This window comes from Vitis riparia, chromosome 12 (genome assembly GCF_004353265.1).
Source record: "Vitis riparia cultivar Riparia Gloire de Montpellier isolate 1030 chromosome 12, EGFV_Vit.rip_1.0, whole genome shotgun sequence".
Lineage (NCBI taxonomy): Eukaryota > Viridiplantae > Streptophyta > Magnoliopsida > Vitales > Vitaceae > Vitis > Vitis riparia.
Window position 1 is genome coordinate 21250204 of NC_048442.1, and position 14818 is coordinate 21265021.

General features: G+C 37.7%; 2 protein-coding genes and 2 pseudogenes across 2 annotated transcripts in view; all 4 read right to left on the reverse strand.

The window, feature by feature from the left end:
• Positions 1–745: 745 nt before the first annotated feature.
• Positions 746–1330, reverse strand: LOC117926108 (EP1-like glycoprotein 4). The gene has a single exon (XM_034845187.1). It carries the CDS (start codon positions 1328–1330, stop codon positions 746–748), a length of 585 nt encoding a protein of 194 aa, XP_034701078.1.
• A 3615-nt stretch (positions 1331–4945) lies between these two features.
• LOC117926110 lies at positions 4946–7566 on the reverse strand (annotated as a pseudogene).
• A 2393-nt stretch (positions 7567–9959) lies between these two features.
• On the reverse strand, positions 9960–14225 carry LOC117926444 (annotated as a pseudogene).
• A 128-nt stretch (positions 14226–14353) lies between these two features.
• LOC117926734 (probable sugar phosphate/phosphate translocator At1g06470) overlaps positions 14354–14818 on the reverse strand; it is a 30354-nt gene continuing 29889 nt past the window's right edge. Inside the window, exon 13 of the mRNA XM_034845993.1 lies at positions 14354–14775. The gene's annotated coding sequence lies outside the window, so the exon portion shown is untranslated. The remainder of the gene's footprint in view (positions 14776–14818) is intronic.

The following is a 14818-nucleotide window of genomic DNA, read 5'->3' on the forward strand; positions in this document are numbered from 1 at the left end:
TGTAATGGAGTCAGACGGGCTTCTTTTCTACACAAAAGGATGTCCAAACGGGTGGTCCGGGCACACCCCTCCGAAGCTTAAGTCAAGCAAGAGCAAGTCTAACTATTTTGTGGTAGAGAGTGAGCGTATGTGCACTCGTGTACCTTGTTCATACTTTTTGGAGGGTTTATATAGAGTTGAGGACACCGCCACTGTAGTGCTAACTATGCACTCTAATCTTTTCTGTAATGATGATTGTCGTCAGGGCGACTGGATAATCATCTCAATTAAGGGCGACTGGCAGCTGTCATCTGTTGACGTGCCAAGATTTCGAACCATGCAATCGTCTATCCATTTAGTCTGTCAACACCTGTGGTTATGTGCAACCATTAATTGACATATACTTATGAGCTAAATTGAGTTTCGTCGGCCGCTCAAATGTCAGACATGATTGATCACGCATGCCAAAAGTCTTAAAAACTTGACTGGACAGTCCTTCTCATCTGAGAGTCCAGGTTGTCAATTCCGTCTAGCGCTGTGGGAGAAGGGAACCCTTTCACTTCTGATGTCAGACAGAACTTATCTTGGCCTGGACGGAACGATCGAGATGGGTTATATACTTGTCCTAGACGGCCAAAGAGTCTAAACTAGAAAGGGACACTGGAGGAGAACCCTCCACAATTCGACTCAATACAAGCAACAATACCTTCACTAGTGAGAGAAAATGAAATCAAACCTTGAGACCAATCGTACGTTTTCTGGAATACTAGCTGAGTTTCTGTCCAAAAAGCAAATTCTGCTCTGGAACCAGACTGTCGGTTGGGTGATCAAAAGACTGCCAGACAGATGCGTCATTGCTATCAAACAGCACGAGGTTTCCTGTCTCTGTCAAGTTTAAGCCCACAACAGACTTGCCGGATGTGTTGGTGGACCAGACTACAGTTCCATCGACTTCTCTCAGGATCAAATCCCCCCCTTGGGTCAGTTGAACGGTTCCATTAGCTTGAACAGGAATATTGCGATTAGCTGACCAAACTACCTTTGGGAAGCGTATCGTCTGATTAGCCGAATTGGGAAACATGAGCACAGCAAATAGATAATAATTGCAGTCATAATTGCAGTAGAAGCCACATACAAAACTAGCATCGGTTGAAGTTTTTCTAAGGAGGATTGGCATTATCACAGTCCTATCATCAGAATCGACATAATGATGAGGCGAGGGGTTGTTAGGCCACGACGATGATAGGTTGGCTACAGGATAATAGACATCTTGGCCATTGACAAGGTGGAAAGCACGGACAAGAAGAGTGAGACATGGAAGAAAACAACCCCAAACCCATTTGATGCCCATGGCTCATAGAGGCAAAGGAAGAAGATGAAAAGATGAATTCAAGATATGAATTATTAACATAGCTTCCTCAACTAGTGTCATTGGCATAGGCTTGACTCCATGTCAAATAAATGTTCCTGAACCTTTGTTTCTATTTGTTTTCTGAAAAATCGTGTCCTGTAGCTGTCAAGTAGTACCAAAATCAGGATGGACAGTCCGAGAAGTCCACCAAAATGAATTAAAAAGAGGAGTGACAGAGACATACTGAAAATTGTTGAATACTAAGCAAAGATGAAACTTCCAATGCATGACCCACCTACTGATCTATGTCTGTATTCATAAATTCAAGTCGGTATTCCAATCAGGCATGAAGAAGAAGAAAGGAAGAAAGGAAAGCACCGGCACATGGCAGAATTCTGGGGGCAGCTTCTGATTGGGATATCATATCGTGCTCTAAGGTTTTAGCAGAATTCAATAAATACTTGGCTTGGCAAGTGGCAATTGACCAGATTTGAGGGGCAGAACTTTTGGATAGTTATGAAGAAATTAAATATCTGTTTGGATAAGATCACGTAATCAGAGGACAACTGGGTTCAAAAGATCAAGAAAGAGTTTCCTCTATCATATTAAACTCCCATTTAACAGATTGATCAGTAGCGCATGCATGAGGAATTTAGAAGATGGATTGCAATGAACGTGTGATTAGGGCCGGATTGTGGATGTGTTTGAACGTTTCCATCCATGCTGCAAGAAACCAATGTATAGCAGGAGGAAATGAGGCAAGCCCAATCACTACACAACCCCATCAAAATAAATAAAAATAAATGATGACGAGAAAAAAGAGAGAGGACACGTTTAAAGTAGGTGGATATCAGGACGAAGTTGAGGGAAAATGGGCTTTAATACGGAAAAATGGAGGAGTTCATGGAGAAATGTGCAAAAATGGTTAGGCGAGTAAGAAAAGTTGGTTTGGGTGGGGAAAAGAAAATTCGTAGATCATAAGAAATATAAATAAATTTTTGTTGTAAATGCTTTGTAACAGTGAAGTGGAATAGAAAAATTATGCATTATCATAAATATAAATAATTATTGTTGTAAATGCATATTAAATGAAAGGTATTTTGTAAAGCTTATTATAAAGAGTTTTTCTTTCACGGTATCCAAACACCAATTTTTGAGAAGCATTAATTCTTGATCCTCCTAGCTTATCTCTTCCTCTCACTATTCATTTCTTTTTTTATTTCAATTCTAATTGTATATATATTCTTTGTAATTTTTTATTAGCACGAATTGCTCCAAAGATAATTTTTTGATCCTTAATTCAAGGTTGTTAATATGGCATAAATTTTGCATATTTATTTAAATATTTATTTTGTTTATTTAAATTATGTTATATATAACTAGAACCTATAAGCAAATTATTTTGTCTAACCCTAGCCAAAAGCTATATACAAATCTCATTTAATATATTATCATCACTAGAAGTTGTGTATATTATTATATAGTCAAAAGTTACGAAAAATCATTCTTATAGTTATAAATTATTTGTATACAAATCATTCTATGCCCCTAAGACAAGAAGTTTTGTGAGAATTATTTTAAAATTTGTTAATAGCTAGAAGTTATATAGAAATAATTTTATCAAATTTTAACATTAGCTTTTTGTTAAGCTCCACTTAAGGAACTATTATGATCATAATTTATCTTAAAGCACATCCTTAGAACCACTCAAATTAACACATTATCTCAATCTCATAAGATATTATGATACCTATATTGAAAATACATGTTGTTATTAACTTTCATCAATAATGACTCAATCCATAGGAAATATATGATTATTTTAAAATCTCACATGTAGGTTAAAATTACTACTAACTTTGACACAATTTCAATATTCTCAAGGTTAAGAGACAACATAGTATAGCACCTTGATGAAGTCATGACTATGTTATAACCTTATTTTATGAGTTCTATCTAATGTGTAACCATATATATACACCGGTACACTCACCATAGAAACTTCATCTCAATAAGTAAAACTAATCATCCCTCCAATTAAAAGGTAATGCACTAGAACCTCAAATGGATTACCTAAGTCCATGACTAGTTGTAAACAAATCATCAACTTACAAGGAATGATCACTTGGATCTTATGTACAACTCCTTTAATTTATATCCAATTCATATACAATGCAAAAGATGCATGCCACAATACTCATAAAAATATAATGCATGCAACAAAAATGGATAAAAGTAAAAGTGGATCAAATATTATTAAATAATAAATAATAAGTTCACATTCATTACATCATCTGTGTCTTGCTTTTAAGGGTTCTATACTAACATTGATCTCACATCACACTATCTTGGCATAGAAGTGAAGTGAACCAAAAAGAGTATTTTTTTTTATTTCCCAAGAAGACTATGCAAAATAAATTCTTTAGATGTTTTACATGAATGTGTAATCCGATAAACATTAGTAGAATGTAAGGTTAAATTGTTAGGACATGATGAAGAATGAGAAAATATGGATCCAAGATAATATAAGAGCTCAATTGTAAGTCTATCTTGCTTGACCTTTACAAGGTTGGACATTCTTTTTGGAGTGGGACTTATTAGTTATTATATAGAATACCAATGGTGACTCACGTGAAGATTTGCATTACATCAAAAGTATACTTGATTATGGTTTATATAACTTACCTTCTAATAATCTGAAGCTTATTGAATATAGTGATAGTGATTAGGGTGGAGACTTGGATAATCAAAAGAGTACCTTCGGATATATGCTTTTTGTGCATGGGAGATGCCAATTCACTTGGACTTCAAATTAAAAAGCAAACTATTATCTAACAATTTCAACTTTTAAAGTGGAATTTGTTTCGGTAACATCATGCATTTGTCATGTAGTTTGTCTCAAAATTTTGTTGAAGTAGCTTAATTTATAACAACAAGAACCAATAGACATCTATGTAGAGATAAACTGGTGATTACATTGTTAAAAAAATCTAATTTTCCATTATAAAAGCAAGTATATTGTTACAAGATATCATATTATTAGGACTACAATATGAAAAAGGAAGTATAATTAAAATTTGCAATGTCTCGTGATCAAATTGTTGGTAGTTTTAAGAAGCCTCTCAAGTTTGAAGGTTTTAGAATGTTAAGTATGTTGTTTGGATTAATTACAAATTAATCAAGTTAAGAGGGTATATCGGAAAGTAATATTGATTTTAGGAAGTTTCTAAAAATTATAATTTGATTTAGTTTTTAACAAATAGATTAGAATTTTAGTTTTTTTTTTTTTTTGAGTAATTGATTTAATTTCTACATTTAAATAGCTAAAACCAACAAGATTTATATTTTTCTTATTAGTCTAAGCTTCTATTTCTTAGGTATCAATATTTATAAATGAAGTGTTGTGCAATATTTAAATAACGAAAGTGATGGAAGATAAATAAACTTTTCTTAATTTTTATCTATATACAATTATTGTGTGCTTTCAATCTTGTTACTCCAACTACACCAAATTCAATGCGAAGAAACAAAAGGCCGTACAAGAAGCATTTCTTGTTGAACAAGGTGGACTCATGTGTTTTCCGTCAAGTGCCTGCAGCTGGAAATCTTGTATCCTTATCTGGGACCCGATAGAACTGATGGCAATAGGGGAGAGGCAATGATAACATTATTCTCCCTATGACCAACCGCTTCAGTCCCTATTGGGACTGCTGGATAAAAGAAGTTGTACTCCAGATTACCTTCAACATTGATCACCCCCTCCAAGACCTTTACCACCACGGACATGGAAGGCCTCTTAGTGACCTCACCTTGTAAACACCATGCAGCAAGCCTCATCATCTCCACAACCTCTGCTCCGTGGGCCTGCATATCCTCACTGTTCTTATCAACCAAATCCAACAGTAGATCTTCCTCTGCCCTTTGTTTAAAAAGACATAACAAATGCGTATCTCCCTCAGGCTGAGAGCGATCCAAATTTTTCCGTCCACACAAAATTTCCAAGGTCACAACACCAAAGCTATACACATCTACTTTTTCTGTAATTGCAGAGCTGAACCATTCCGGAGCCAAATACCCCAAAGTTCCTCTCAAGGTCGTCACCACTTGGCTCTGGTCCCTGTCAATCAGCTTGGACAATCCAAAATCAGAAACTTTTGCATTGAAATTTTCATCTAAAAGGATGTTTTGGGGTTTAATATCCAAGTGCACTATTTTCTTTTGGCATTCTTCATGGAGATAAGCTAAACCCCTTGCTATGTTGAGTATGATCTTCCTTCTGGTTTGCCAGTCAAGAGCAAGCCCCGAGCTTCTGTCAAAGATCCACTTTTCCAAGGACCCATTGCACATATATTCATAAACGAGGAGCCTTTTTGATTTCTTGACACAGTATCCGACCAGTCTTACCAAGTTCATATGTGAATGCCACCTATTGTCTCAACCTCAGCTAAGAAGGAATTCTTAGCTTGACAAAAAACATCCAGACACTTCACTGCAACCTGGGTTCCATCGCTCAGAATCCCTTTGAAGACTGAACCAAATCCTCCTTTACCAAGCTTTTGACTAAAATTTTTAGTTGCAACTACCAAGATTTCATGAGAGAACCTAGTAGCCATTCCTGGTACTTGGTGCAGATAATCCTCCTCATCTTCCTTGGCATCTTTGAAACCCAAAGATAGAGAATAGCATGCAATAACAGCAAGGAACAGGCACAAGAAAGCTCCTAAACTTAATAACAGTATAACTGAAATCTTGCTTATCGTCTTTTTTGAGGGTGGGGGAGAACCAGGAATGAGATCAGTGCCTGCTGGAGACTCATTTTTTGGGACGTTCTGCACCTTAAGGAATGTAGTCGAATCCAATAATGTAGAATACACTTCTATATTCATCAGTGAAAAGATTTCAGATGGGAGATAGCAAAATACTTTACCTTTAGCAGTCAGAAACACAGCAGCTTTGCAGGAATAATTCTTCAGACAGGCACGCTTGCAACTTTCAATATCAGTGCTGGCTTCATGTTCGGGCGGAAAAGGAAAAGATGTAGTTTCCTTGAGCTCAAGAAGACTGTGATAATGAGAAGCTTCACGAGATAAGGGAGTAATTTCAGAACACCCAAGATGGGGTTCGTTATAACGTATTTGCCTAAAATAGCTTGTTTCTCCGTCAGCTGGTTTGGGACAACTGCACTGCCCATTTGAGCAAATTCCGTATTTTCCACACGTCATAGGGTATAGACAATCAAGTTCCCTTAGCAAGGGAATAAGCAAAGCCCTCCAGCCATTTTTAATCCACTCATAAAATCTCAATTGCCCTGTCGGTTCCAACTTCATGTACCAAGCAAAAGATGCAGTAGGAAACTCCCAAATTGGCTCTTCTGAAGATAGAAAGAGACCCCTTTTAGTGAATGAAACATTTATACTTCCAGTGTTACCCACATGCCGGAAAAAGTATGTCAGAGGTGGAGTGGTCCCGACACAAGCAGCAATACCTTCACTGGTAGCATAAAATGAAATAAAACCTTCAGACCAATTTTTTTCTGAAACACTAGCAATCATTTTCTGCCCGGAAACCAATGTCTGGCCTGGAATGAGACTGTCTGTGGGGTGATCAAAAGACTGCCAAACAGAAGAATTATTGCTGTCAAACAATATGAGGTTTCCTGTCTCGGTCAATCCCAAACCAACAACAGACTCACCAGACGTATTCGTTGACCAAACTACAGTGCCATTTGCTTCTTTCAAGATCAAATCTCCTTCTCCTGTGAGCTGCAATGTTGCATTAGCTCCAACCAAATTGTTTCTATTTGCAGACCACACTACTTTTGGGAATTCTACCACTGGATCATTGCCTGAAGCATGAATATTTCTGTATGGGAATATTAGGACCGCAAACAGGTAGCCATCACACTCATAATTGCAGTAGAAGCCACATACAAAACCTGCATTTCCAGTTCTCGTTCTATGGAGGATTGGCATCAACATAGACTTATCATCTGATAACACATAATGATCAGGTGAAGGGTTGTTAATCCACAAGGACGATAGATTAGCAACCCGATTATAGACATTTAGGGCATTGAAATAGGAAGGTACAAAAAGAGAATTAATGAAATAATCAGAAGGGTTGTTAAATATCCATGAAGATGATATATTGGAAACTGGATAAGAGGCATCTTGGGCATTGACAAGGTGGTAAGATGAGAAAAGAATTACTAGAAAAAGAACATAATTGATGCCCATATCTCATGGAGTGACAAAGGGAGAAGATGGCAGGATGAAGACTTATAGCAATAAGCATGTGCACATGAACATGCCTGTTTAAACCTTTGTTAATTTCTATTTTCTAACAAAATCTGTATTTAACACAACCATGCATGCATGTTTTACAAAATCTGGATTTAGTGTCATCTACAGCTGAAGCAAACAATATTGTCCTTTGCTGCATATGATTGATCGCCAAGTATGATAGCGTGTCGTTACTTATGTGACCCACCATTGATGTGAAGATCGCATAGAGCTCTTAGTTTTCAATATATATGGATTTATTCTATATGTTGGATAACCCGTTCAAAGTCCCCGCCAAAAATGAATTAAAAAGAAAGGTGTAAACAACATTTCAAGGTGAAGTATACTTGAAAATGAAAATCCCAATGACTTTGGTGGATGCTGCCAGTTGTTTTAACCTCCCTTAAGAATGATTTCTGATTTTGACCTAAACCATCTAGACATTTTAATGCAACCTCCCACCAAGCTTCTCCCGTGAAGTTCATTGTCCTACCTTTTGGCTACGTTTGGTTCCCGAAAAATGCGAGAGAAAGAAAATTGGGAGGAAAAATGGAAGGAAAGAAAAAACGAAGGAAATGAATAGAAATTTTTTTACTTGTTTGGTTATCCATGGAAAATTCAAAAGAAAAAAAAAATTCATTTTCTTTTGTTTGGTTAACCACAAAAAAAAAAGTCGAAGGAAAAATGGAAAGAAAACAAAATCAACAATTTGTCTTAAATGGTTATCAATATAAACTAGGGTTTCTTATAAATTTATCATTATTACAAGTGTTGATCCATTTTTCACTTCATATAATACCTCATTGACTTCAAGTTTTTAATTCTCATGTTGTATGTGATAGAAGTTATAATGCTACAATTAATAAGTATAAATATACATAAGTTCAATCTTTAGCTAAGTTAGGTTGGTGAAGCCTCAATCCAAGCCCAACCCACCTTTGATTGGGTTGAGAGCTTGGATTTTTCAGTTTGGGTTGGACTCAACCGATGCAGCCTTAGTATTTTGATGCAGGTTTAGAAATTTTGAAAAATGTAGGGGTCATGTTGTAATTTTATGAAAATATAGTGAAGAGTGGTACTCATATATGAGAGGAAGAAACCCTATATCCCTCTCTCGTTTCTCACACAGCCATCGTAGCCACACAGCAAGCAGCGGAGCTTCGCCCTCGGTACTGGCGCACCACCCTTCCACCATAGTGGTCAGTCTCTGCGCTTCTTTCCTTCTCTCTTTCTTAGATTTGATGTGTTGGTTTGACAAATATTGTATCTGAAAAGTTTGTCTTCTTTCTTTTCCCCGTATTATGTACAATGAGAATGGACAGAGGGATGGATAGTTTTCATATTGGGTTAGGTAAGAAAGGAGACTCATGGGAACTTGATTTGAATAACACACTTCATCCATGGGAACTCAGGTGCCTAAAAATGGTAGGTTTTCAGACGCACTAAAAGGTGGTCGGAGTGATAGTGGTGGTTGTTGAAAGGGTCGACGACGATGAGAAGTCATAGCGACCGGTGAAGAGAAACTTAGAGGTGAACAAGAGACTCGGTGAAGACGATACCACGAGCCTGATAAAATTTCCCCCAACTTTACCCTTCTCTTTTTCTCTTATTTTTCTCATTATTTTTTAAGGAAAATAGTAGGGAAAATATTATGATATTTTTTTTAATATTTTCCTTTATATTTTTTTCCATCATATTTTCTATGTCACCGAAACTAAAGAAAATAATTTTCCACATTATTTTTTTTCCTTTTCTTAACATTTTCCGGGAACCAAACATAGCCTTAAAGTTTCATCTATAAGATAAATATCTCATGAACATTCCTTCATTTTCTTGAGGAATATTCCTAAAAGTTCTCCACTGGCTTCATCACAATCCTTTATCTTTTGGTGGGAAAAAATTGAAACACTAGGATACGGTGATAATGAGAAACATACCAAAAAAAGCACCAAGGACGGATACTATGCAAAAGATTTGGAATGGTTCTAAATAAGTCCAATCATATCAAGAAAAATATAAAGCAGCACTGCATGAACAGTTCTTTCAATAAAAAGCCGGTTTACAACTCTCAATAGGTGTAATCTTCAGGTAGATCTAAAGGTGTAACTGTACTCTGCAAAGCTCTACAAGAGAGCAATTAGGGAACCAAAGATCAAGCTGCCCATCTTTTATTGACAGAAAATAGTTTATCCCATTCATTAATCTAGTATGGACTATTGTGCTGCCAACCTCATATTATTTCACAATTCCCACAAACTATATATCTTATTATTAAGTTGTACAAGACACCTGGTTATTTTTGGGCCATGTGGAGATTATGAAACACTGTTGATATGGACAAAGAAGATGGAAATGGGTGAAGTGTCACAATTTCCATTGCAGAAGATGCAGCAGGCAAAGGTGGACTGAAGTTTCACACCTACAAGGACGCTCAAAGTCAATCCATCTGTGAAATCAGGAAAATGGGAAGCAGATGGAATGTTTGTAATTGATTTAGAGGGGTCACAACAACATCATCATGAGGTCTGGCACTGGTTAAGTATTTACATTAGAATGAAAAGGTGAAAAACCCAACACAGATTCCAGCTGATGCTCATTGCCTATATGACAAGAGAACAAAGTTCCACCTTAAAAAACCTGGACAAAATTATAGAAGAGTGTGCCTTAGTTGAGGTGTTGGCTACTAAAAATAGCTTTACCTGCCTCCTTAACCTAATTAATCTGTTACAAGTAAATCGTTCAATCAATTCCAGCTAAATTTTTTGTCACTAAGCTGTTCACCAATGGACTAATGATTGTCACAGGTTCCCGATCAAGTAGCTCAAAAGGATGAAATTCCCTATGATTTCCAGAAACAAATGCTTTATTTGCATCCAAGAAAAGCACAGACCATATGACATAACAAAATACTAAATTTTTGAGAAGCCGAAAAGAATATATCTAGAGCTTTCTGTGCCCATTTAAGTCTTCAATTATCTCAATAACTGACAAAGGATTGATTGAACTGACAAAGGATTGAAGAGGAGTATATGATAATTCAAACAAATTTCCTGCAGAAAACAATTGCCACAAAACCAAGAAAACAGACACTGTCATTACCTCCAAGACAGCTAGATAAATCCAATAGAAGCTATTGAGCAGAAAGAACCAAAAGACCATAGCAGGAGCATTTATTGTTGAAGTGTTTGTGGCCTGAAGTTTTTACTTTCCTACCTGGGTCCTGATAGGACTGATGACGATAGTGGAGAGGCAAAGACAAACTCTTGGCAGCCAACTGCTTCCATCCCTCTTTGGGCTGATGGATTGAAAAAATTGTAGTCCAGATTATCCTCCACAGCAATCACCCCCTCCAAGACCTTAACCACCACTGACATGGAAGGCCTCCTAGTGATGTCACTTTGTAAACACCATGCAGCAACTCTCATCATCTCCACAACCTCTGCTCCATGTAATTGCATATCCTTGCTATGCTTATCAACCAAATCTGACAGTCCTCCCTCCTCTGCCTTCACCTTGAAAAGATTCAACAAATGCATATCTTTCTCAGGCCTAGCGTGATCCAGATTTTTTTGTCCACACAAAATTTCCAAGGTCACAACACCAAAGCTATATACATCTGCTTTTTCTGTGATTGCAGAGCTGAACCATTCAGGATCCAAATACCCCAAAGTTCCTCTCAATGTCGTCACAACTTGGCTTTGGTCCCTGTCCATTAGCTTGGACAGACCAAAATCAGAAACTTTTGCATTGAAATTTTTATCCAAAAGGATGTTCTGGGGTTTAATATCTAAGTGCACTATTTTCCTGTGGCATTCTTCGTGGAGATAGGTTAGACCCTTTGCTATATCCAGGATGATCTTCCTTCTGGTTTGCCAGTCAAGGGAAAGCTCTTGGTTTCTGTGGAAGAGCCATTTATCTAGGGATCCATTACACATATATTCATAAACTAAGAACTTACTTGATTTGATGGCGCAGTATCCAATCAGTTTTACCAAATTGAGATGGTGAATGCTGCCTATCGTCTCAACCTCGGCTAAGAACGAATCTCTAGTTTGAGCAAAACCATTGAGACACTTGACTGCAATTTTGGTTCCATCACTCAGAATCCCTTCAAAGACAACCAAATCCTCCTTTTCCAAGATTCTGACTAAAATTTTCAGTTGCCTCTACCAAGACTTCATAAGAGAATCTAGTAGGCAAACCTGGTACTTGGCAGAGATAATCCTCCTCATCTTCCTTGGCATCGTATCTCTTCAGAGGAAGAGATTGCCTTGTCACGACGATAAGAAATAGACCAAAGAAAGCTGCCAAGCAGGATACCAGCATGACTATAATCTTGCTCCCTGTATTTGAGGGAGGAGGAGGGACAAGGGGAGGAGCCTTGGGCCTTTTTGGAAGGTTTTGCACCTTAAGGAATACGGTCGAATCAATTATATCTTTATTTGCTGCCATATCCGTGAGAGAAAAGATTTCAGATAGGAAAGAGCATTTTATAAAACTCGAAATTTTTGTGAACATTGCAGCTTTGCAGGAGCAATTTTTCAGACAGGCCTGCTTGCAACTTTCAACGTCCGTAGCATCCTCGCTATAGAAGAGAGCAGGAAAATATGAAGTATCCTTGAGCTCGACAAAACTCTGATCATGAGAAGCTTCACATAACAATGGAGTAACTACGGAACACCCATGATCAGGCTCCTTCTGATCTATTATCCTAAAATGGATGTTTTCTTCACTGGTTGGTATGGGACAACTGCACTGCCGATTTGAGCAAATTCCATATTTGCCGCATCTCAAGGGGTACAGACAATCAAAGTCACCAAATAAGGGACTGCGAGAAACCCTCCACCCATATTCTACCCACTCATAATATCTCAATTGCCCTGTGGGTTCCAGCTTCATGTACCGAGTAAATGATACAGGAGGACTTGGAAACTCCCCAATTGGCACGCCTGAAGAAAGAAAGAGGCTGTCGTTTTTAAATATTATAGCGTCGAGGTAATCGACTCGCCAGAGAAAATATTCCAAGGGTGGATTGGATCCAACACGTGCAGCAACAGCATTACTAGTAACGTCAAATGAAATCAAACCTTGAGACCAGTCTTTTTCTGAAACACTAGCTACGAGTGTCTGCCCAGAAACCAATCTCTGCTCTGGAAGTAGACTGTCTGTTGGATGATCAAAAGACTGCCAGACCGTCTCATTATTGCTGTCGAACAGCACCAGGTTCCCTGTCCCAGTCAAGTTTAAGCCAACCACAGACTTACCACTTGTGTTTGTAGACCAAACTGCAGTGGTGCCATCAGCTTCTTTCAAGACCAAATCTCCTTGTTCAGTAAGTTGCAAGGTTGCATTTTTACTAACCAAACTGTTTCTGTTAGCCGACCACACTACTTTCAGCTCATCTGCCCGCAGGATACTGTCATCAGTTGCATTATGATTTGGGAATGTGAGAACAGCAAACACGAAGCCATTGCAGTCATAATTGCAGTAGAAACCACATACAAAACCTGAGGGGCGGTCACTTACTCTTACGAGGATTGGGACGAGAATAGAATTGCTGCCAATGCTTACATGATGATCAGCCGATGGTTTGTTAACCCATAAGGATGATAGGTTTGCAACTGAATTATTGACATCTAGGAAACTAGCAGGGTTGAAGTAAGGACCACTGAGCCAGAAATTGTTAGTCCTCAAAGATGGTATGTTGACCACTAGATGATCTTGGGCATTGACATGGTGTAAAGAATGGATAAGAAGACTCAGAAAATGTAGCACACAACTCAGAACACGGCTGATGTTCATTGCTTACAGAGGGACAAAGGAAGACAACAGGAATTTGGATGAATTAAGACATTTATAAAGGTTGCCTCATGACATGAGGAAGTGATACATATTTTGTCATCTATTGCTTCCTAGTTTCCAGCTCTCAACCATAAGCATAGGATTCATCCTGTGGAAGATACTACTTGTGCATTGTCTTAGATAGGTCAGCTATATTTAAACAATCACCAAAGAGAGGGACGGCAATATGCTGTTGCTTATGTGACCTATCATTGCTGTGAAGATCACATATTGGTCTTTTGGTTATAGATTCACTCCCACCCATCTTATAGCTAGCCTCTCTTATGTTAGGTTTCCTTGTAGACATAATGGAATATGCAAACCCCAAATTGCTATGTAGGGGCATATACATGTTGGACTGCGTCAAGGTTTTCCAGTCTATGGAAGTGCATTAAAAAGAGTGAAATGAATGTGCCCAGAGGAAAGGGCTGAAATTTTGTTAAACACTAAGGAAGGGATGAAAAATCCAATGACATAATGAGGCACCAAGTTGGCATGGCGAATGTTGGTGCTTGTCTCAACCTCGACCAAGAATAATTTCATATTTCAGTGCAGCACCCACCTCATGGTCATTATTGCAACTCGTTCTAAACATCTCTTTTCATGGATTTCCAACAAAGAGGAGAAGAAAACTGGCATGCCAACCAAGAGAAACATACCATTTTTGTTGCTGAAGCACTGATCAATGGTAGAATGTAGATACAATCTTGTAGAGTCCATTTTTGTCTCTGAAGCAGTAGTCGTCAGGCTCTGCCCTGAAATATCAAATGCATTCCTGCTTTTTTTTCTTTTTCTTTTTTTTCCTTTTTTGGCATATAGGCTGCTCTCCATGGAACAATAATGGAGCTGGAATCCTTCAATAGAAACAAGGGCTAAGTGGATTTATTATTTACATCGAAGTAAAAACACAACCCAACAAAACATTGATATTTGAAACACCAAGAAGAAGATATCTATTATAGCTTCTTGTGCTCATTTACATCTTCAATATCTCAATATCAATGAAAAAATTAATCGAAAAATTGAATCAATAATGACAATTTTTGGAATCAAGAAGCATACTTAATACCGAATACAAATATTACATCAGCCGAAAGCTTGAGGAAACTTCCCACACCACAGTTTTTTTCCCCCTTTTTTTTCTGCTTACCTTGTGCTAGAAGTCAAGAAATTATTGGCTTGACTCTTTAATCTACAAAAATTCCTGCCATGGATCCAACAGAAGAACTCCAAAACACCGAAGGCATAGCTCAGAGAGCACAGGATTGTTTAATTCAGAGACTAGCTGGAAATAAGACACCTTACAAGCTTCATCAATCAAACCTGAAAATCCATTCGTCCTGAATAAGTATCATTCCACATAACG